The 24938-nt window shown below is 39.4% G+C and overlaps 1 protein-coding gene across 1 annotated transcript in view; it reads left to right on the top strand.

Annotated features, from left to right (window-relative positions):
• The window catches only part of LOC111149019 (pleckstrin homology like domain family B member 2), a 218046-nt gene that overhangs the window by 169885 nt on the left and 23223 nt on the right, over nucleotides 1-24938 (top strand). Inside the window, exons 7-13 of the mRNA XM_022505904.1 lie at nucleotides 3834-3962; nucleotides 9188-9343; nucleotides 10281-10391; nucleotides 13301-13390; nucleotides 16792-16935; nucleotides 19781-19921; nucleotides 21117-21216. Of these exons, the coding sequence (XP_022361612.1) occupies nucleotides 3834-3962; nucleotides 9188-9343; nucleotides 10281-10391; nucleotides 13301-13390; nucleotides 16792-16935; nucleotides 19781-19921; nucleotides 21117-21216 (871 nt within the window). The remainder of the gene's footprint in view (nucleotides 1-3833; nucleotides 3963-9187; nucleotides 9344-10280; nucleotides 10392-13300; nucleotides 13391-16791; nucleotides 16936-19780; nucleotides 19922-21116; nucleotides 21217-24938) is intronic.

Below are 24938 nucleotides of genomic sequence, written 5' to 3'. Positions count from 1 at the left end.
CTTTTGCATGTACATAATGACAAATCCGTGCAAGAGCAGTGCGAACAGACACAGCCACATCTCCGGTGAAGTCACATTCTGTGCCTGGTTTTACAAATGCCCCCTTGTGCATCTGGGTTTTCCTGGAGTATTCCAATTCCTTGTCATCTGATTTTTTTCAGTAAACTTAAATCTGTTCAACTTAATACAAGTTTATTAAATTTGCTCATTAAAATTTAATAAATTTATTGAAAATTTAATTTAAATTTTATCTAATTTAAAATTCACTACAACTCACTTAAATATACTTATTTCTTGAAAACAGATTCATGAATCCTAAAAAAAAAAAAAGTTAAGCTCTCTGCCAACTTGGCCTTTAGAAATTGTTTTTCAGAATTTAGAAATTTAGAGTTTTTTAGAATTTAGAATTCTTTTTTAGAATTTAGAAATTGTTGAGCACGTAAGAATTGTAATAGGCAAGTGTACCAGTTTAAATCTGGGGAAAGGAAATAACAGCCAGTTTTCATATTTTGCATGTCAAAGAGAGAATCCCTAAACCCTGAAATGCTATCTAATTTGTTCATATACTTGTCTTCACCGTAGAAGGTGATATTTTCAGGTCTCATTAACTGGTTGCCTGAGCTAATTTTCCTTTGAAAACTTTCTGGGCAATAAATAGAAAGTAGGAATATTAATTTCTTTCTGGCTTGAGTTGGCCAACTGGCTGGCATGGGCGTGATATCACGTCTCTCGTCCTCCATGATTGATGGCCAGGCCCACCTGCTACTGGTCCTTTCATCCTTGCCCTTTACTTCCTTTGCCCTCTGTTTGGCTCCACTAAGCTTTTGTTCTGAGACCCAAGTCTTGCTCATAGCATTACCCGTAAACCAGAGAAGCAGAAGGTTCTGATGGTGCCCTCTTGCATTAGTCTTCTCACTGCCCCCTTGTACGGAATTGCAAAACATTTTGAGCACCTCAGAAGGAAGGCGCTATGTAAACATAAGGTACTTTTTTTTCGTTATCTGTGCTTATTAGTAGTAATACAAAATGGGGAGCTCAGAGGCCTAGTTTGGCTATTTCTTCAGATTTGAGACCTGTGTTTCAGGCCAGTGCCTTTCCATAGAATCAAATATCATATCAATGTACCCTGTCAAATGTAACTTTAAATTTTACAGTTTTGCACATTTGGTATTTAAGGGGATTGGATAGTTTTCTTTCTTGCTTTTTTGCTTTCTTTGTTTCTCTTTTTTAACTTTCTTCTTAGAACTAGAATTGGTGCAAAATCCAGTGATACAGTATCTACAAATAGAACTCTTTTTGGATAAAATTCTTTTGCTGTGTAAATAGGGCAATTTTTGATCCACGCACAGAAGAAATAACACCTTTTTTTATCCAAAGGACGACTGGTGTTCTGTATTGCTGGCTGTATTAAAGGGAAAAAAAATGATTCATTCTGAAAGTAAAGGCTGAAACTGACTGGTCCTTGAAGATTCAGCTTTCCTGTGAATGAACACGTGATGATCCTTCACTCTATGTTCCCAGCCATTGCCCCTCTCCACCTCCTGCACTGGGGGGTTGCGCAGGGTGTACACTTGCCAGAAAAGACGGAGGAAACTTTCTGAATAGTCTGCAAAAGTTTCAGTTGCAGAAACATTTTATTTTATTTTATTTTTAGAGATTTTATTTATTCATCTGAGAGAGAGAGGGAGAGAAGGCACGAGCAGAGGGGAGAGGCAGAGGGAAAAGCAAGCAGACTCCCCAGTGAGCAGGCAGCCCAAGGACTCAGGGGATAGGGACTTGATCCCAGGACCTGGAGATGAAGACCAGAGCTGAAGGCAGACACTTAACCCATCTGAGCCACCCAGGGGCCCCTGCAGAAACATTTTTAAACTGATAGATGAAATAGGATTCTCAGTTTTATCATTTCCATATTTAATCATTTTGAGGGTAAAACACTGCACTTCCAAATCAAAATACGTGGGGCACCTGGTGGCTCAGTCATTAAGCATCTGCCTTCGGCTCGGGTCATCACCCCAGGGTCCTGGGATCGAGTCCCTCACCGGGCCCCCTGCTCAGCTGGAAGCCTGCTTCTCCCTCTCCCACTCCCCCTGCTCCCACTCTCCCCTGTTTATGTTCCTCTCTTGCTGTCTCTCCTTCATTGTCAAATAAATAAATAAAATATTTAAAACAAAGTAAAACAAACAAAAACTGAATATGCATTTCTAAACGGCCCTTGACATCTAGAAATTTTCTGCCAAAAATGGACACCTAAGTGAACTGGTATAGCTATTTATGTCCTATAGTTTTCCATTTAAACCATAGCCTCTTTTATAAAGAATCTAAAGATATGTTTACACGGGAAATCATGGCCATTTGGATGAAGAAATTATAGTAAGTATAATTTTATGGGACTGTTTGAGAGCTGCATCCTTAAAAAAAAAAAAATCCTTCTCTAATCAAGCTTAGAAGCCAGTTTTATTGCTGTCTGCAGTTAGGGTGAATGAGGCAAGGAGAATAAGGGGGTGGTCCCTGTGCTTAATGAGGGCCAAATCATGGTAGTGCCTCATGAAGTGCTTTTTTTTTTTAAATGATTTTATTTATTCATTTGAGAGAGAGTAAGACAGAGAATGAACAGGGAGAGTAGGAGAGGGAGAAGAAGTAGCAGACTCCCAATTGGGCAGGGAGCCTGACCCCAAGTTCCTGGGATCATGACCTGAGCCGAAGGCAGACACTTAACCAACTGAGCCACCCAGGCATCCCTCACGAAGAGCTTCTGTGTAGGCTGACAGACTTACATAGGGGAGAATCAGGTCTAAAATTTGCTTCAAGGCTTTAGAACATCATAAAGGGCACCCAGGTTGGGAAGACAGGCACTAAACGGGTTGGAGTATTTTTTTCTCAATTTAAAAGGTGACATGGAAGGCCATGTAATCACTATTATAGGATTTGCCTGGTGGACCCCAGAGAATGTCCAGCATCCCTCTGGACTGTGTGACTGGGGAAGGATTTAGTGTTATCTCCACGTTTCTCTTCTATTTTCTGACACCTGGGTGTTCTCTCCTTTTTTCCACAGTCCATGTTTCAAGTGTTTTTTATATCCGTGAATGTAGAGCAGTCTTCATCTCCACAGTAAATGTCATGTGTCGGTGTATCCAAACTGCGTGATATGCCTCCCTTTGCTGCTTTGTCAGGCTTGCCTCCTTCCCTGCTCTCTCAGCCTTAGAATCAGATTTTCTAATTGCTTAAGCTTTGAAGTTTGCCAGATAGCTAGACCTATTTCAGGTGACCAGGGTGTCGACTAGTGTACCTGGCATGCTTCTGGTCCGAAAATAAAATTACAGTAATTTGCAAAGCTTGCTTAACAAATGCCATGAGCAAATTGGACCACGACTATACTTGAGGTAAATGCCGCTTTCCTTTGCCTTGGTCTCTGCCAACAGACTCTTTGTAAGGCTATCTTATAAATTTGGTTGGCATTTCTTTTGTCCTTTGTTGACCATTGACCAGCTTCTTCCACTTTAAACATGGTGGCAGGAAGGAAGGAAGGAAGGAAGGAAGGAAGGAAGGAAGGAAGGAAGGAAGTCATTGTCAGTACCCAGTGATGTGGACCATGTTTTAAGAATACAGAAATGGGGCCCCTTTGTCGTTACTTCCACTTCGACCCCCCTTATCTTAGTCACTACCTAGGTATGTTTCTACATGCATAGGATATAGTGCGGGTGTGTGTGTATGTTTATGTGAGTGTGTGTGTGTGTGTGTATGTGTTGGTGTTATCCTTGGGAAATGTTCACTAATGCCTGCTTTGGGTATGAAGGTAATTTCTATTCTTCTATTTTCTGATTTCTGAACTTCAGGAGAAGGTAAAGCTTGATGCTGAAAGGGAAAAACTAGAGAGGCTTCAGGAGCTTTACTCCGAGCAGAAGACCCAGCTGGACAATTGTCCTGAGTCCATGAGGGAACAATTACAACAACAACTGAAGAGGGTCAGTAGTAAACAGGAATGCGCCAGTTGTTTTTTTGTTTTTCGGTGTTTTTTTCAATGAAGTTCCACTTACCTATGACTTCCTACTTAATACAGCATAAATTTGCACAAGTTATGGTCATTAGATACTTTTTAAATAGAAATATGCATGCTGATAGTATATATTATTTTATGCTATTCAGACAATTCCTTGTTAGAATCCTTCACTAATTTATAATGCAAAAAAATAGTTCTGGAGTCATTCTTTGTAACAAAAGAGAGTTGTTCTTTGTGACATATAACTGACACTGAGATTGTAGCATTTAAATCAGCTGCCATCTTCTCCTGCATTCTCTGCTGCATCGTGAGTACTGTTTGCCCTTGGGACGTTGTTTTTTGTTTGTTTGTTTGTTTGTTTGTTTTTACCTGTCTCAGCCTGATTTTCCACTTGGGTCCAAAAACGATCCTTGTCTCTGACTTGCTTCCCATCACCACTCACTGTTTCTTTTTCTTTCTGCCTCTTGGTGACATTGAACTTCTTAGTACGCCACAGCAAACACCAAGACCCAAGATGCAGGGCCTTGTCCTCCGCATCTTCTCAGGCGAGCTTCCTCATTTTTTGAAGCTTAGTTCAGTGTGGACTTTGTGGTGGGTTTTATCGGGTTATTTTCCGGTCATTGAAGTTGGCTGTGCTTAACATGGCCATGCTGGTTATCTGCTGAAATGAGGCTTCGAGGTGGAGAGTTTCACAAACACTGGCCAGACCACATAATATTTCAGAGCCTCTTAACGATTGGGTTGTTTGCTCTGAACAGTAGCCCAAATAAAGCTGGGGAGCAGTCTTGGATCTCCAAGAGTCATGTCATAGTAATTTGTGCTAAGTGACTAACAGCTCATGATTCCATGTGACTAGAAAAGAAGGCTAGTTTCATTCATGCTATTCTGTCAAGACCTTCTTGGAAGTCGGCAAGTGGAAACCCCAGCTGAGGTAGCCCCACCCTTGGAAATGTTTAAGATGGCCTTTAATATAAAAACATATGCTACCTTAGAGTAGCATTAGGTTATGAAAAATTACATTTAAAACTTTTCTGTGTATTACAGAGGCTGAAAGCATCTTAATAAACAGTACCAAAGGCAGGCAGGTCAACCTGCAGCTTAATGATTTTAATATTTTAACAAACAGTAACTTTCTTACTATGTTGGATCAAAAAAGTCCCAACAATGCTTCTTCCTCTTTACTCCTTTTAGTGTATACAGTTGAACTTGCTGTAAGAAGAGAAAATTTCCTGTCCCTCAATGTCATAATTCTCTAGAAATCGTGTGGTGAAAATAACTGGGAAAACATTAGTATTTATAAAATTATTTTTGCTTGTAATTTGTGTTTATGCCAGTTCACCAAAGAGATTGGGAAACGGCTTTTTATGTTGGTTCACTGGTTTTTAGCTCTCCTCATTACTAATGATTTTACATAGTGGTCCTTTTACTTTATCTAGAGTCAGCAACAACTTACATATTTTGTTCTTCTCTGCCTCTAGTTATCCAAATATTGCTTGGACTCTTTATAAACACCACTGCAAATAAAAATTGGTAAATTCTACTAATATCTGAGTCTTGGATTGATATAAATAATGTCTGTTTGCTTAATCTAGCCTCTGTAGGATAACTCTAAATGTATGTACATTCTAAGGATGTCCAGAAGAGGACAGGAAGTGATATAGACAGTCTCTTCCACTATTTCAAGGCAAAGACCCTTATCTTCTTCCTCCCTGAGCAGAGTATAAAATTCTTATCATAAATCCCTTTCCTTGGGAGAGATAACTGGCTTGTGGTAGCTTCTGTTCATCTGCATTAAGAGGTCCACTAATTTTGCAGGGATGATGACCAGAGTGACTTTCCACTGATACCACTGCTTAATTGTTAAAAAGTCCACTTACTTCATGAGAAGTCCGTTCATACTAGGAACTTCCTGTGTTACCACAGCTCATTTCCCTTCAGATTTGAAAACCTTCAGAATGCCACTTCCCTACGAAGCTTTCCCAAAGGCATTTAAACTAGATGCAGTAAAGGTGATTTTATTACCACAAACTTCATTAGGTGGCAAGTCATACAAAAGAAAAAAATAAATGAAGAGGAAGAACATCATCTTCTTAAATGTGTGTTATCCCAAGTACTTAAGCTGAAGTTATGGAATGAATGATTTTTTGTGCACAACTTTATAGCTTTATGAACGGGCTTCTTACTTCTAATCCCCTGCTTTGGAATCAGAATACAGCTTTCATCTGAGTAGTTGCATGTAGTGAGGTGGATTCACCAGTCCTGTAGTTCCCTGGGATGCAAGCATTGTGGAAAAGAAAGCAGGAGTTAAATGATTTTTTTTGTTGTTGCCAGGATGAGTTCCACTATTAAATGGAGGAGACACCTGGCTAGAACAGTTTTCTTGTGCTTTTGGTAATTTACTCACTGAATGGTTGATTTCAGTTTCTTGATTATATATATATATATATATATATATATATATATATATATGTAATATATACATATTATATAAATATACATGTTCGGTGACATCAACAATTAGAAGACCTATTTTCTCATTAGTTCTACAATCAGTTTATCCTTTAATCTTGGATAAATCCTTCAACTTCTGTGGGTCTCAGTGCTCATATATAAAATGAGAAGGTTGCACGAATGATTTCCATTCTCTTTTTCCAAATTCCAAAACTGTGCAGTTAAAGTGTTTGACTATAAGGCATAAGATGGAGAAATGTGAACAAACCCCAAGCCCCACTTAAATTTGTTTTCAAAGTTGGCCTTGAGCTGTCTTGAGAATCTCTCCTGCTATACCACATCTATTCTCTTCTTCTGTCCCTCTGCTAAGCAAAAAAACAAACAAAACAAAATGCATGATGGACTGCATGTAAACTTCTGCCATAGAAATTCTCAAAACAGTTATTGGAAAAAAGAAGGAATTGCACTGAATTTTCTTGAGCACAACCGTTTATGTCCTTTGGTGCCTGGCCTTTGAGATTGCCATCCAGCAGAGATTTGTAATGTTCCTTTTAGCAAGTGAAGCGTAGTTAAAATTTTCATTCAACTAGTCCTGCCCTTGACTTTGAGCTTCCTGTATATATTACTGTATGCTAAATTCAATGACTCCTGCCCCCAAATTCCATGCCCTGAATTCTTATTCTTATCTAAAATCTTTGCAAAGCCTTTTCCCCTCCCCAGTTTTTCTTTTACAGTGTAAGTTTATATACACACATTCTAATTGTTTGGACAACTTGATCAGATGATGGTATCAGCAGAATCTGAGTGCTAAGCTTAGCTTTAATTTTCAACTTTCCTACCCAGTGTGTATTATTTTCATGCAACAGTTTAAATATTTACTGCAAACAGATTAGTGGCTCTGTGACCTTCACATGGTTACGATAACACATGGTGTCTATTAACCAGATGTGGAGTGAGCGACGGACTACGGGACTACCGTAGTCGGCATACTGTGAGATTCATACCCACTTTGAGTAAAGATTACTTATAAACTAAAAAAAAAAGTTTATGAAACTATTTCTCTCAATAATCTTTAGCCACAAACCAAGCTTAATTGAAAGACTTAAAAGAAAGTTTTTAGATAAAAACTTGACTATGAATGACTGCGTGAGTAAATATGTCCACTGATGTATTGTTTCAAGACTGCAGGGATTTTGTTTCAAGATACAACGCTCGAGTTATCTCTCAATTACTTCAGTAGTGACTAGATTTGGGCCAAATTCATTCATTCCTTTAGAAGTTATAAGCATAAAATGTCTGATAAACTTGAATGTCCACCAATAACCTGAAACCAAGACTGCTTTCTGTTTAGCCAATAAAAATGTAAAAAAAAAAAAAAAAAAGAGTGCTCAAAAATGCTGAATATGTTTTTCAAATTGTTTTTCTTGCTCTTAACTTTTAAGAATCCACTGTGTTGACATAATAATCTTGTTGCTATAGTGCCGCTTGTAATTACATGGTAGTTGATCATCCTTCTGTGAATCATCCCCCAAATAAAATTCATTCCAGAAGACAGAAATATATTATTCCATTTGATTAAAAGGCCTAATTTATCACTCACATCAAAACCAAAAGAGGGGGTGGTATGTTTAAAAACTGATAGAAATCTAATTTATCATATTTATTTATCCAACTCTTTCTGATGTTTCAAGTGGAAAAAAAAAGCCACGTCCTGGCAATTTTGCCTATGTAGAGTTATAAACCAGCTAGCCCAGCCCAGCTACTGTTTCTTTTTGGCCATAGATTATTTACAAATAATATATATTTTTAAAATCTTCTATACCTTATTTATGGTCTTGTCAAAGTCTCTAAAATTAAGTGGTTTTTTTTTTAAATGTAGATTAAAGAATTGTTTATACAACATGTGCCAGTCTCTGCACAGATAGAGATTCACTTCTGTCTTCAGACATTTCATAGGTTAGGAAATGCCTATCTGATGACCATCTGATTTTTATAATTTCTGGTCTTTCTTAAATGCCCTCAAGATTATTCCCAGAGTAGTAGTACTTAACCATTAGAGACCTTCTTTGTGCCTGATGAATGCTGTGCTTCCACCCTTCCGGTAAAAATCTTTGTAAACAATGTTCAGGGATTCACAGAAGCCTAGTGTAAGAATACCAACCACCAAATGTTTTCAATGACTTCTCCTTTCAACAAAATTATTAGAGCATGCATGTCTATATATATATCATATAGATCTAATCTCTATGTGTGCCAGATTTTGAGTCTGGTTTTTTTTTTTTGTAGTCAGTAACTTTGGAATCTTGAATTTTATTTCTATACTAAAATCTCCTTTCATTTGAAAGTTTTGGAAAATGGGAGCTTTCTCAAGAGACCATGTCACACCTTGGTGGACAGAAAATGTTTAGTTATTTACCAAATTCTTTTTATACTTCAGGGTCCATTTAAAACCACCTAGTAGATTTCAAGCAAGAAGTCCTACCTTCACAGAACAGTGTCAAACTGATGGTCCAACCAGCGCTTCTCTCCCTGCCCCACCCCTCATCCCTTTCAATTCCATTCTCATGGTCACTGCTCCAGGATTTAACTCCAAAAGACTGGATTATCATGGTCCAGCCCTGGTCAGCTTAGTAATTAGAAAGATATTTTGGACTGTTTGCTTTTAATATTTTTTTTCTTCATGTTAAGATGGCTACAGTCATTCTGGTATGTCTTGTTTTCATTCCCCTTTCTCCAAAGGATGCCGACCTGTTGGATGTGGAGAGCAAACACTTTGAAGACCTGGAATTCCAGCAGCTTGAGCGTGAGAGCCGTCTGGATGAGGAGAAGGAGAACCTGACCCAACAGCTCCTACGTGAAGTAGCTGAGTATCAGCGGAACATCGTGACTCGAAAGGTATTTTTGCCAGGTGTCATTCAGTGTGAAAAACCCACATTCGCCCCTCACTCCCTGACAGGAATCATCATTAATGTAGCTCTCTGTCTACCTGTCTTTATATCCAAATATCCAGGTGTGTTTCTCCACATGTCACATCTGACAGATTATGGAGCTGAAATCTACATACCAAATAGTGCTCCAAGCTGGGTACACCAACATGTGTTAGTTGCTGTTACTTAATGCTGTAGATGCCATTGATTTATAATACCTGATTTTTTTTTCATTTATGGGAAAACCAAGGGAGATAAAAATCAGAAATTCAGATATTTGTTTTAAGTTACTTGCATTTGCAATCACAGTAACTAGATTTAGAATAGTTCTGCGAACAAAGTCTATTTTGGCATTTTTGGTTTTCACTGCTCATAGTTCCCGAAGTTGGCTGATAGCTTATTACCATTAGAAATAGCCCTGCCAGACACCATACACATCGTTGGCTCTGCCCACCTCCTTCTCCTTGATGTCCCACCCCAGAATTTAGCTCTTGTTCCAAAACTTAGAATCACATCCCAGCCCCCCTATACTAAACCAGTAGAACTGAGGGGAAGGGAGATGAAGAAGGTGACTTTTTAAGCTCTCAGCTTCAATAAGAACTTACATTGTTATTTTTCCCATGAGGCATCTCCCAAGTCTAAAACAAGATTTCCTGTTGACTTCTGCATTCTTCAAATAGATTTTAAACCACGTGGACTGGATTGGCCTTAGGTAAAGAGTAGCCTTCATCTTGGCAGGTCAAAGAGACTACTTCACAGTCTCTAGATAAGAATCACTGCCTACCACCAGCAAAAATGTCCTCATTGCTGATCCAGCTGTAAACACTTTTCCCTTTTCCAGGATATACTGGCAAACCATTGAATGTCTAACGGGCGTCTGTATATGATCATCTTTTTTCCTCCAGGAAAAAATTTCTGCATTGAAAAAGCAAGCCAATCACATTGTCCAGCAGGCTCAGAGAGAACAAGATCATTTTGTGAAAGAAAAAAATAATTTAATAATGATGTTACAGAGAGTAAGTATTTCCTTTTTTAGCACTGGTTGCAATAAAACTCAGGTTCCAGCTTGGGGGAAGCTCCTTCCTTCAAAGCAAGTGCCTTTTGATAATGAATAGTGGATTATAATTTTAAAAAGCTTTTTAATATACATTTTTACTTAATCCTCCACATTAGTAAGCTGGTGCTCTGTGAACAATTAATTCAGAAAATAAGTAAGGACGTTTTCCTTATGATTTTTCCATGGTGTGAAAATTCAAACCATGAAAAATATGTACGTTTTCAGATTTTCTTCTTTTGAAAAAACAGATTTTTTTTTTCAAACAGGTAGAATATATTCTGCTTTTTTTGCTGCTGTCAAACGATTTGGCCCAGCTGCTGTGGGCCAGATTATTTGATTAATTATTTGCCTATGGGTCCCCATCTGGCAATGGCCCCATTGGCTTTAGTTTGGCTTCATTGGCTAGGTAGCCCCAGCAATGGGGGCAAGACCATCCTTACCAAGGGGACTGTGGTCCCATCTGCCCAGGGCCTAATGTGACTGCACAGAAAGGGTTTCCTTTGCCCAGTCTGATTTTCTGACATAGTCTAAGATCTAAGACACCAAAAGTTAATTAAAGTTGATGGGCTGGTCTCAGCGCTGATCCTTGTATGCAGGCCACTGCCTAGGATGTGACGCTTTGGGATCCTGAAAATATGAGATGTACCCAGAATGGGGTACAGGAGAAAGAATGAGGGACTAAAGGATGAGGCTAGACCGTGTTTCCCCACTACCAGACGTGTAGCTGGAATATTCTCAACTTAGGCATTTAACTATTTTCAGGTTGAGAAGGGAAAAAAAAATTGGTCCTTCACATAGAAGTATGCGTCCACTCAAGGTGCACCTATGTAGCCCACGCAAATCCCTCCCAACTCCCCTCCTGCTTCTTTGGCACCAAAAATCTCAGAATGGTTTTATGGTTTTTCATCCCTGTCTCCTGCTCTGGGGACGAGCTCTTCCATTAATATCCGCTCCACTCTTTGCACATGCTATTCAAAGGCACAGCTTAAATCAGATAGTGTAATAAGTAGGATTTAAATAGTTCTGAAGTTTTAGCAAAAAGGAGGTAGGGGAATCTCATAGTGATAGATTTTTTTAGAATGGGTGATCACCATCATACAAATACCACTTCCTCATTAAAATACCTAAAATATAATTCTGTTCTAAAAATTGTGCTAATTACGAAGATTTGTATTTTCCCAGATTGATCTGTAGATATGTCTCAGTCTCAATAAAAATCCTAGCCGACTTTTTTTGTAGAAATGGACACATGGATGCTTCAAACCTGTAGTTGATCTGCATTTTTCAAGGAGTCTGTATTTGTGAATTTGCCTGCTCACTAAAGTCCACTTGCAACCCCCCAGTCATACTTGTCGTACAGTTCACTGATGGATGTGTGCAGAGCAGCAAAAGTTTTGAGTCCCGCAGCATACAAATTCCCTGCTGAGGTTGAACAAAGCAATCCTCTACCTTCCTGTTTCAACTCTCACAGAGTAAATAAGAGTCATTTTTGTGGATTATTTTGTGCTGTGTTTTCACATTGCTTGTGCTTTTTTTGTTGATTAGGCTATTTAAAATGCCTCCCCAGCATAGTGCTAACATACTCTCTAGTGTTCCTAAGGGCGGGAAAGTTGCAATGTGCCTCATGGAGAAAATGTGTGTCTTCTTTTTTTTTTTTTTTTTTTTTTTAAATGCATACCATGCACAGCTCTGGTCTAGAAATTTTTTTTTTTAAGATTTTATTTATTTGATAGCGATCACAAGTAGATGGAGAGGCAGACAGAGAGAGAGGGGGGAAGCAGGCTCCCCGCTGAGCAGAAAGCCTGACGTGGGGCTCGATCCCAGGACCCTGGGATCATGACCCGAGCCGAAGGCAGAGGCTTTAACCCACTGAGCCACCCAGGTGCCCCGAAAATGTGTGTCTTAAATAAGTTTCATTCAGGCATAAATTACAGTGCTTTTAGCTACAAGTTCAGTGTTTAATCAACTATATATCAAATACGGTATCTTTAAACAGAAACACACATAAAGCACAGTTACGGATTGATCAGTTGACGAAATTTTTTTGAGGAAGCACACAGTAATCCATCTCTGTATTTCCTGTAGGAACAAGGGTTCAGTGTTTACCAATTCAGTGTTCATGGCAATGCTTCAGAGCGTAAGAATTACAAGTAATGAGAATCAACTCTGTATGAAAATGCCAAGGGCATAGAGTAGCCAAAATAACTTTGAACAAGAACCAAGTTGGAAGATTTATACTATTTGATTTCAAAGTTGCCTCTAAAGCTATAGTATTTAAAATGATGTGGTGCTGACATACAGCTAGACACATAGATCAATGGAACCAAACAGAAAGTCCAGAAATAAACCCACACATATACCATCTATTGATTTTTTTTTTTTTTTTTTTTACACAAAGGGCTCCAAGATAATCCAGGAAAAAGAAAGTCTTTCCAACAAACTGTGCTGTATCACCTGGGTAAACATTCAAACGAATACTAATGCCTCTGTCCTCACACCACACATATAAATTAATTCAAGGCAGATTGTAGACTGAAGCAGAAAAATTAAAGTGATAAACTTTCTAGAAGGAAATGCAGTACTGCACATGCACTTCTCTGACCTTGGGGTGAGCAAACTTTTCTTAAAGAGGAAATGACAAAGGACTTATATGCAGACTATATTAAAAACTCCTCCAGTTCAATAATGATCAATAAACACTCAATAAATAAATAAATTTTAAAAAGCAGTCCAAAGAATTGAATACAAACTCTTCACAAAAGAAGATGTATGAAGAGCTAGTAAGACACATGATAAAATACTCAACATCATTAGCCATCAGGGAAATCTAAGATTGGCCAAGCTTAATAGATTTTCGTGTTCCTTCAGGAAAAGGAAAATCTTTGTAATTTGGAAAAGAAATACTCCAGCCTCTCTGGGGGGAAAGGGTTTCCTGTCAACCCCAGTACTCTGAAAGAGGTAAGCTGTGATTTTCTGTGTCCCCTTCTATCACCTTAGAGATCAAGAGCTGTGCCTCCATTTTAGATGATTAACTAAATAGGAAAACATTAACTTGAGTGACTTGGAAAGCATCAATGCTTTATGGTTTTCCTGCCTTTTATTTATGCTTTGAGGATTTCACAGATTATCTTTGTGTTTGGTGCAGGTGCACTGTGTGTGTTTGTGTGTGTGTGTGTGTGTGTGTGTGCAGACCACGCTTGACAGCGACATTGTGGGTTAACTTGGGGCTTCAGACAAGTTAAGATCCAAACCAAGATTAGGTCTTAAATTCTCTTCTTCTCTGCAATGCCCTTCTTCAGTTCCTCCTCTTTCTTATGTTACTTCTCCTTCTCCTGAATCTGACAGCAAATGAAAATGTCTCTGCACATTTGATAAGATAGCCTGGTGCCTTTCTTTTCTCTGTCTCTTTTCCCCCCAATGTTGTTTGTGCTCTTTCCCTCCCTAACTTAGAAAATCCTATTTGCATTAAGCTCCACACATTCTTGCTCCCAAACATCCATCTTTCTGAAATACTTTTTTTTTATGGAGCTATGCTACTACAATGGAAGAATATTTTAACTCTAATTTGGAAAGTCATAACCCTGACTGAGAAAGAAAATAGTTGGTTTTTTTTTAGTATAGTTGACACACATGTGACATTTGTTGTAGGTGTACAACATCGTGATTCAGCAAGTTTGTATGTTACCTGTGCACACGAGTGTAGCTATCATTTGTCCCAACTAAAAGTCATTATATTTGTTTTTTTCCAAAAAGCTAAAGAAAAAGCTTGCTGCTGCATAAAAATGTGTGTAATAACAAAAAAAACCCCAAAACCCTTTATTTCTAAGTATCTTTTTAAACAATAGCAAAGTTAAGACTTCCTACATAGGAAGTATTTTGTGTGTGAGTATAGGTGTCTGAAGTAGATGCTCATCACAGAAGAAGTATGAATAATGTGGATCTTGGAAGCATTTTGTGAAAGAGCTTTATTAGATGATTCAGTTTCATAGTTTCTCTCCATTATTCAGAAGATGGAACTCACAGATTCGGTAGACACAGGGTCATAGTGGATGGAGTGGAGCGGAAGAAGAGAACATTGGTGAGGTGGGCAGGGACCAGGTCTTACGAGGTGTGTTAAAGAAATATGGTTTATCATATGTGGCTGGGCAGTCCTTGAGTGAGAGATTTTAAGCAGGGAGGTGGTATTATTTGATATCCATTTGTTAAGCATCCCTCTGGGCCACTGGCCCAGTTTATGAGTAGTGAGAGGAAAAGCAGGGGAGCTGGGAGGGAGGGAATTGCAGTAGTGAAGGCTGGAGATGCTCCTCTCTTGCCTTCATGCAATGGCAGAGAGATGGAGAGAAATAGTCAGATGCAGACATTTTAGAGGCAGAGTTGACAGTTCTTGCTGATAGATTGGATATAAGATTGAAGTAAATCAAGGGAGGTATTAGGAATGATGTCATTTTTCCAGTTTGAGTCATGAGCTGAACAGTAAGGACCTTTTCCTGAGGTAGTGAAGACTGGGGCCAGCACAGGCTTAAGAGGGAAGATACATGGGTTGACTCTGGACCTACTGAGTTTGAAGGACTGTGGCATCCCAGTGAACTAGATAAACTCTAGCATCTTTTTACCTCTTGGTACAAGAAAATAATCTTCCCTTTTATGCTAATGAGTTCTTTTTCTGTGCAGACTTCCTGATGCCAAAAGCCTGTTTGGTTTTTGACTATCAAAAACCAAAGTTGGTATCTCTCCAACTCTTATGTTTGTTGGGTAACTGTGTTCTCTTTCATGGACTAAGCCGACTTGGCTCACGAGATGTTTTGAATTTCTTCCTTTCTTCCTCTCTCTCACCGTCTCATTCTTTCACCCTTCTCTCTTTTTTTAAGGACTGATTAATTTATATCTAACTCTTTCAAACAAGTGCCACTTTTGACAAATGGCATACATGTTTGAAGCAATAAATCAGGTTATATGGTCTGTGATGTATGAAGAATCAAATCTTTGTTTTGAAACACCACACTGTCAACTGAGCAAAAGCATAACTGAAAGTCATTTCTCTTCATTCCCATTCATTACCAAAGACAAAATTAAATCTACAATCCAGTTGTCAACTTCCTTTCTTCAGTTTAATCTTCTGAAACTTTACATGGTATCTATTGCCATGAAGTTCAAGACTGTATTCAGCAGCATTTTGAAACCTACAATTTATAGTCAACTTTAGCTTTCCCCACTTTGCCATAATTATAAATCAGTAAAAACCTTGCTTTCCAGCCTGAAATTCTTGCTTCACCAGCATAATGATATCTTGCCTACCCTGGAGCCACTTTTTTAAAGGATTGATGGGCTAATGGAGGATCCCAAGTGCTAAATTTAACTCAATTTTACCTTTAAAAGAGAAATATTATTCTATACTCTTTCTTCTACTTTTCCCACTGTTTTGTTGATATGGTGAAAATTACGATTGGTCTGTACAAATACTTTCCATGAAAATTTACAAGTGCCTTTTCCTCAAATATAAATTTGGGAGTTTTGAATCTCCCAGGTTTTGATTCGTGGGTATTTTATTGAAGCTGAAGCCAAAACTGAATCATTGTCATGGGCAATTCTCTGTCCTGGGGTAGAGCTGGAGGGTTGGGGAAGCTGCCTTGAATTGAAATAGCCTCGAGCTGCAACTCTCCTGCAGGTTCTGTGTGTGTGTGTATGTGTGTGTGTGTGTGTGTGTGTGTGTGTGTGTGTGTGAGCACGCGCGTGCGCGTGCACGTACGCACATGCGCACGTATACACATTTATCTTGCTGGGGAAGGCTCAAGAGGAGACCTAAAAGCTAGATTGCATTACAAATAAATTAGTATTTATAAAATTTCTCTGTACAAAAACCTGAAGACTTCAGCCCACTTTTACTCACACTCTAACTTGTAAAAACAGAAGAAAAGAAGAAAATCTAAAAATAAAGATTTGTGGAAAAGGTTCTTGAATTATGGAATGAGAGATTGCATTGTAAATTTTATATCTCAGATTTGTGCGTGTGTGTGGTTATTTTAAATGTTGTATAATGACACCCTTATTCAATCAACAGAATGAATGCTGTTATCTCTAAAAAATCTAAAATTGAAGGTTTTAGGTTGTTTATATATAATTTAGTCATCTTGACTTCACCCCCCCCAAATTATGTGTAATGCTTGTAATATCACTTTTCAAGATTAAGTGTCATAAATCCATTTTAATTGCTGATGATTCCCTTAATGCAACATTTGGTCATTCCACAGATACTTGGCTGTGCCGCTCAAAGCTAACTCCATTGTACTGGGAGCATTAATACTCTTGCATGCCTCAGCTTTTGCTTTCTTTGTGTTTAACTTCTGAATTCCTCCTTTTAGGGCTATATCAGTGTAAATGAAATTAATGAGCCATGTGTCAATTCCACGAATCTATCCCCTTCCACTCAGTTCCCCGCTGACGCTGATGCTGTTGCCACTGGGCCTACCACAGCTGTGCTGGTGAGCCAGCCACAAAATAAAGAGGTGTGTTGGCATGACATTTCATTCGTTCACTGCTTTCCTCATGTCAGAGATTAACCCATGGTTACCTGAAAATGAAGGTGTGTGTGACCATATACATCTGGTTGACCAACGGGCCAGAGTGACGCTGAGTTTGAAATACATACCCACCTGGGGCACTGTTTTGTGACTCTTCATACTGGAAATTATGAAATATATGGTGCAGAGTGCAGTACCAGGAGAATTGAGTTCAAAATTATAAAATCTAGATCGTAGCCCTCTGACCCAACCTCGTTTTCATAGAAACCGAAAAGCCTTTCTCAAATTGTTAGCTTGAATCATTTTTCCAGTTTGATTTTGTTTTCTCTTGTGTTAGTGGGATGGATTTTTTTTTTTAATGTTATGCCTTTTTAAAACATCTGGGGAGGGGCAAAGAATAGTAAAGTATCTTCTAACTGTTCCAAGTTGTTCCCAGAGTAGAATTTTAACAAAAACCTAAATTGAAAGATCCTGCCCACCATTTGTGACTTCTTGATTAAAATACAAGAAAACAGAATAAGGAGATTATCAATTTCATTTCTTTGTCTTATTCTTTCATTTCATATGGACACATACATACTTTTTCTTTCTCCTATAAAGCAAAGATCACCTGTCTGTTCTGGATTTATGTTTCCTTCCACCCTCTCTCCTCATCCTGTCACTCAACCTCCATCAGCCCCTTGGCCCGAAGTCCTGGCTCCGTCTGTCGATCCTTTCCCATTAAATGACACACCTCCTCCTCTACCAGCTAAGAAACACAGAAGGCAGCGGCAGCAGCAGGAGCAACAGGTAACTAGGCACTGGTGTTCAGAGTCTGAGACTTTGACCTTGACAGCAGTCACTGATATGGAATCTTTCCTTCCACTTTTCCAAAGGTATTTTGTTAAAGAGACAAGTACCTGTTCCTTTGGTGGGTTTTCTTTTATTTGGTTGGCTTTTGCTCTTATGCTTTTTTTAAGGACCTTTAGTATTTTTTAGGGGTGTTAGGATTGTCCTAAACTTTGACCCTTTGACTGTCCTCTCTTGACTTTTGGTATGTTGAAGCTAGATATGTTTTATATCCTTACGCTTCAGTTCCCATTCAGCCAAAATAGTGTAACTTGTCTCAGGTAGTTTTCAAAATGCTAATAATTATTTCCGTTAAATCCATGCTATAAAAAGTTGCTGTGTCAGCACAAAATATTTTTCTTACATGTTACCGAAATCATAATGACATCATGCCCTCGCTATGGGTCATAATTCGCTAAACATTTTACAAATAAATATCTCCTTTCTTCCTTCTAATGATCCTGTGAAATAAGAATTGATCTCCTTATTGACATTTAGGGAACTGAGCTTACTTAGCAGAGGTAAATAGCTTGTCCAAGGTCACACCACAAGTAATGCATTTGGCTCATAGAAGTTTTTATTGATCACCTGTTTTTAAATAAACATTTCATTATGAATGCCACCCTTCTTTTAGTACATCTAGTGTATAATCATGCATAGGTATTCAAAAAGTCTCTTTTGAGGGTTCCTTTCAACTATCATCAGATTTCTATATGAATTTGGCCCCAGAAGATGCTAAGGAGTCATAGTCCTAGACAATTAGATGAGCCCTGCTTTGCTGGGCCCAGCCATTACATTTCTCAAAGTTACCTTTATTGCCTTTTACCTATTGTTAAAGGACTGTATCTCCTCACTACTTTTAGGTTAATAAATAGTAACTAGTGTAAGTAGATAATATAAAGTTAAAATGCAGGTGTATTTCATGATTGGCATGTTTAAAGATTGATCATAAATTTGGTAACTCAGATTTGCATTAATTCTTATGTATTTCAACAGCCTGAGCTTAGTATAAAAATGATCAAACCCCAAGAACCTTTACTTAGGAAATAACTTTACTACTCAAGACATTTTGGGGGGAGGCTAAGAAAAATTTGGATAAATTTCAAGTTGGCAAAAATTTTGCCTTAGGAATCTGGAAAAAAAAAAAAGAAATGGTCAACAGAAGGGTTTTTAAATATGAGGGATTAGGGGCACCTGGGTGGGTCAGTGGTTTAAAGCCTCTGCCTTCAGCTCAGGTCATGATCTCAGGGTCCTGGGATCGAGTCCCACATCGGACTCTCTGCTTGGCGGAGAGCCCGCTTCCTCCTCTATCTCTCTCTCTGCCTGCCTCTCTGCCTACTTGTGATCTCTCTCTGTGAAATAAATAAATAAATAAAATTTAAAAAAATTGCCTCCAAGGCTTTAAATATGAGGGATTAGTGTAGGGGTTTCTTGACTAAGCTTTTTTTTTTAAATGAAAGAATAACCTAGAAGAATGCCTTATATGGAAGCATTATATGGATTTGAAGTGTTTATATGTAATTAAAATATTATTCCGACTTTAAAACAACTTCCCTGTTCACTCGCTCTTTCTCTCCATCTTCTCCCTTCCTTGTTCTCCTCACACTGGGATCTGTGCTATCACACAGAACTGTCCAGAAAGACAAGGGGAGAAACTGCTTACTTGCTTTGTCCACTGGCTGTTCCGCCATCCACATGGCGACCATCATAATAATTTGTAAGTTGTCCTGAGGCCCCAAGGCTGCAGGAACTAACTATGAAAGTGAAAGGTGGATTTTTTTTTTTTTAAGTTTCTTGGTTGAGTAATAAATTCTTCCAGTGTCTATGTATCTTACCAAATGCTAGCCCTAGTCTGTTAGTGAACGCAAGTATAAGTTGATTTTTTTTAAAATTCTGTGTTAAAATTCCAAAACTCCTTTGTAAATGCATACTTCTTAATTTCTTCAGTGACCTCTTTCAATTAGTCAAGTTTTGCTATTCTGCTTTACATTTGCATTTAAAGCATTTTAGAAGTCTGGAAGAAAGGAAAAAACAGCATAAAGAAGGCCTCTATCTGAGTGACACTTTGCCTCGAAAGAAAACCACACCTTCCATATCCCCACATTTCAGCAGTGCTACTATGGGGAGAAGCACCGCCCCAAAGGTAGGACGTGGGGTGAACCATGGGCTTTGCATTCAGTGAGTCTTCTTGTCCTCATGTTGGCCAACATGCAAAGGCTCTTGAATAAAATGCCGAATAATAAACCATTAAGTTTGCTTGTTGGGCAGACAGAGAACTATATTGCATTTTCTATCCTACTCAGAGGACGTACTGAATTGTACGTCCAGGACCAAAGAACCTGGGCCTGGGTATTTTCTACCATCACACAAGTGGCGGAGAGTGTGCATTTACACGACAGATTCACCATGACTGCCTCCCAGATCTGGAAATTGGAGGTTATTAACTCTGGATTCCAGGAATAATAGCCACAAATATTTACTGAGAGCATTTCTGTGAGCCTGACCCTGCACTAAACCCTTTATATGGATTGTTTCATTTTAAAATCTGGCAGCACTCTTCAGCCAAGGTACTCTGTATTACCTGCATTGTACGTTCGGACAAACTGAGGTGTGAAGAGACTAAGCGACTAGCCCAAGCGCCCTCAGCTGGTTAGCAGTGAAGCGGGACATTGAACCCCCGTGGTGTGACACTTGAGTCCTCACTCCTGTTTTGATGACTTGTTGGGGGGGGGGTGGCGGTCACTGCAGAAAGAGGGGGAAGGGCAGATGAGAAAGAGGTTCTGAGTGAGCCAGGCTTTGGGGCCTTTCCCTTGCCTTCGGTCAGAGTAACTTTGTTTTAATCTATTTTATAAACTGGGGTCCCGGGTATATAGCACACTGCGATTTTCTATTTTGAAAGACTACAATATTGAGTAGGTTTCTCCAGTGTTGAGGGGGAGCAGGACATTGGTACACTTGTAGCAAGTAGACCTCTTCTCTTCCTTGTGCATGATGTGCCTGCATTCCTGTCCCTGCACCTGCCCCCGGCTCCTTGTGCATGAAGAACTGAGTTGTCCTTTAAGGTGGTTTTGAACAGCGTTGCCCCATCTGTCTTCATTTTTGGAATTGCTTCCCCTGCAGAGATTGCTGTGACGTTGAGCCTGCCGTGGGGCTTCTTGGAAGGGTCCGTGACTGGCCTTTGCCACTTAGCGTGAATTACAGGGATGCCTTCGTTCCTACTTTCTACCGTCCCTGCCTACTGGGCTAACCCTGGAGTTTTGTAGGCAGGGATGTGGCCCTGTCCTGAAGGACCCTGTGGCAGGCAGTTTGCCTGAAGTGTCTCCTCCTGGTTCTCACAGGCTCACCTGCCCCTGGGACAGAGCAACAGCTGTGGCAGCGTCCTCCCTCACTCGCTGGCGACCATGACCAAAGACTCAGACTCTCGGAGGACGCTCAGAGGTACGTACCTATTAAATCACACATTGTGTCTGTGGGTAAGCATTAGAATTTCTCCGGGAGAGGGAGCAAGAACAGGGGTGGGGATCTTTAGAGAGGGAACAACCAATATCCTGGGTTTTATCCTTAACGAGTCTTCTTTGGGGAAGGATCTCTGTCACCTTATTGTTGTACTAAGGTAACTTTTCCTATTATACATATGGCAGGCACCTTTTAAACATACCCACTGCACTTCCTCAATTCAATTGAATTCCCAAACCAGGAAGGCTCCTCTAGAATGACTAACCGTCCCATTCTGTAGAAAGAAAAGAGAGACGGTGGAGATCCAGAGAGATCGCCAGTTGCCTTAATGAAGCCACTTACCCGGTCTGTGGGCTGAGCCACTATTCTGTTGCGACATATGCTGAAGAGTCATTGAGAGGACACACTAGTGGCCCAGGACCACATTCCCATTGGGCCTTTCATGGGATCTGAGCTTTTCTTCTATGTGGTTGTTAGGTTTCGGGTAGACTTAGATCCTGGGCATCTTTCATTTCTTAGTAATAATACACTGCATTTGTAATGGAGTTGTCGAATAGTCTTTGTGGCGCTCGGAGAAGTTACTGTAATGCATTTCCAGAGGTGAGCTTCTCATCGAGAGGATTAGAGTTGTGTCAACACAGTCATTTAGGTCAATAGTTTATATGGGCCCCAACTTTTGACCAGACGTGGTTCTAGAGACCCAAGAATGCAAATAAATGACACAGTCCTCACTGCCTGACATGCTTATACTCTAGTGAGGAAGAAAGATACATAAAGATGATTTAAGGAGTCCTGAGTGGTTCAGTCAGTTAAGTATCTGCCTTCAGCACAGGTCATGGTCCCAGAGTCCTAGGATCGAGCCCCGCATCAGGCTCCGTGCTTGGCGAGGAGTCTGCTTCCCCTCTCCCTCTCCCCCTCTCATGCTCTCTCTCTCTCTTGCTCTATCTCAAATAAATAAATAAAATCTTTAAAAAAAAAAAAAAAAAGATGATTTAAATGAAATGTGGTACATGCCGTGATGGGGGAATGCCCAGGATATAAAGGGGGTTGCCGATGGAGTGGTCACCATTTGGGCTCTAAATGCATTCATGCATTAGTGGAATTGAAACCCTTCCCTCCAACCAGGCTGGAATTCAGTTCTGACTGCTCAGCCCTTCTGCCAGTGGTACCAGGGGATAAACACAGGTTTCTCACCAAAAGAAAAAAAAAGAAAAGAAAAAAATATATATATACATATATGTTATGTATATATATTATGTATGGATTTTGTGTATATATAAAATGTATATATGTGTGTATGTTTTATATATATATATATATATATGCATATGCATATATATAGCTCTCTCTCACTTGAATGAGGTTTTTGAATCATCACCAGATGTGGTTTAAGAGTTCATAGAGCTGTAGTGTTCATAAGAGAGGTTTATAATGCATGAAAGGTTTACAGTGTTAACATGTGAATCAAATACAGTTGATTGAACTTCACTTTTATTTTCTTTGCTATAATTTCTTAAGCTAAAATATCTCATGATTTATAAAGTTAAGATATCTCTTATAATTTATAAATAATGAACATAAGTGAGTCTTGATATTTTGGCTCTCGTTTATCATTGTTCACTTGTGGGTCAAGTCCATTTTCTGTTAAAGCATTTTTCTGTGATATTTATAGACTTTTTCAATGGGTTTTTCCCACTGGCTGAAGACATCAGAGCTTGGATTGGCCACAACACCACATTTTATGTCAAAAGTTATTTCTTAAGGAGTAATAAAAACCAGACCTTTATACTAACTGGAGAGATTTGCGAATTCAAGAGCTATTAAGATTATCATGTAAGAGGATTCTTTTTTTTTTTTTTAAGATACTTATTTATTTATTTGATAGACAGAGATCACATGTAGGCAGAGAGGCAGGCAGAGACAGAGGAAGGGAAGAAGACTCCCTGCCGAGCAGAGAGCCCAACATGGGGCTGGATCCCAGAACCCTGATATCATGACCTGAGCCGAAGGCAGAGGCTTTAACCCACTGAGCCACCCAGGCGCCCCATGTAAGAGGATTCTTAATGAGAATTTTGGTGAAACCAAAGGATGCTTGATCTTTATTTTTCTAATCTCCTTTTGCCCAACAAAGAATGGGAATCCCCATGATGGGTTGGTTCATAGAGGAAATGTGAGCCAATTCCATTAAGGCCCCATTAAGGATGAACTCCGCAAAATCCATCGACTTTCAGCTATCTTTTGCTCTGGTCCTTCACCGATGTGCTTTGCTTTTGTGTATCTGGGAAGACTGCGGCTGCATTCTTTCCTGCTGCAGCTCTCCAGCGGGGTTCTTCTTCAAGAATTTCATGTGGTGCTGATGGGGCAACTTCTGAGGAAATCGAGAACCATCCTGTGTGTGTTGGTCCCAGCAGAGGTGATGTGTCTTGTGAAGCCAGAGGAAGAGGGGCAGGGAGTGCAGTTCTCAGAGTCACAATAGACCGGAAAATTGGCAGGATTTTCTCCTAAGCCCCTACAGGTGGCCCATCCCCAGGAGGGATGAATCATTATTGCATTTAGAATTGTTTCACTAACACAGTTTTGGCTTCACTAAAATGGCAAAGGCAAGTAAAAGTCCATGGTTTTGAAAAAACTGGACCCAACGCATTTTCATTGACTCAGATGTAATAGATGTTATCATTTTGGGGGGAGTTACACAATTAACTTAAGTGAACTATTTTTTTTTTTTTTGGCTGCTTATTCATAATGGATACATCAAGAACAATGGTGTAAGTATCAGCCTTCCTTCCATCAGCTCTGTTTTCCCAGAAAAAAGATCTCTGAGAGCAGAGTTTAAAGCAGAGAGCCCAGGAACTCAGCTCTTAAAGTTGTAATGCTTATTGGCTTTTGAACCACTTGTGAAATGTTCCTTTGTAAGCTCTCAAATGAATGAAATCTTTGTCCTTTTGTTTTCTGTTAAACGCAGGAAAGTCCAAGAAAGGTATGACAAACCTCCTCGCTTGGTGTTTTTTTGTTTTCAGCAACTAGTGAAAGGTCATTGTTAAGTCATCTTTAAGAAATGATCGGATTTGAAACTGTAAAATAGTGCATTTTTAGCCAGAGGATCATACATTTTATACAATAGAGAAAAATTGCTTCACGTTTGCTAGAAACCCAATCCTGAGGGCAGCTGCTGTTCCCTCACAGGGGCAGCTGCAGGAGCCCCTTTGTTTTTATTACAAGGTCAGACCCTACAGGAAACCAGAGTGGGTGGGGAGGAGGGAGGATTGTTTTGCAAGACTCAGAATCTAGATAAAGATCAGAGTGGGCATTGTCAAGTTTGTAGGCTAAGTGTAAAACAGGAGGCTTCTCCTTTCTAAAGGGCAGGTATAAATAAGGCCCGCTACAAGGGAGGAGGGAAGGATTTAGGACGCTCCTACTTATTTATTCCATTTAAGCCCATTGTAGAACACTTGTGACCTGGAGGAGTGAAGACCAGTTTGCGTGACTGGCTTGAATAAATGAGATGCTTATGACTGGGACAGGGTGGCAGAGATGCAGGGTGTCAGAGGACGCCCTGGTTATAGAAAATTTGAGGGACTGTGCTTGAATAACTGAATGGCATTTGATAAATCCTAGCTCTTAAAAACTATGTGCTGCTGTCTGCCTGGGAAAAAGAACTGTTTTATCACTATGATCTCATTTTTATTCTCTCTGTTTTCTGGTTG

The sequence above is a fragment of the Enhydra lutris genome, unplaced genomic scaffold, assembly GCF_002288905.1.
Source record: "Enhydra lutris kenyoni isolate GAN:26980312 unplaced genomic scaffold, ASM228890v2 scaffoldscaffold2, whole genome shotgun sequence".
NCBI lineage: Eukaryota > Metazoa > Chordata > Mammalia > Carnivora > Mustelidae > Enhydra > Enhydra lutris.
This window is presented reverse-complemented; position numbering and strand designations above follow the sequence as displayed.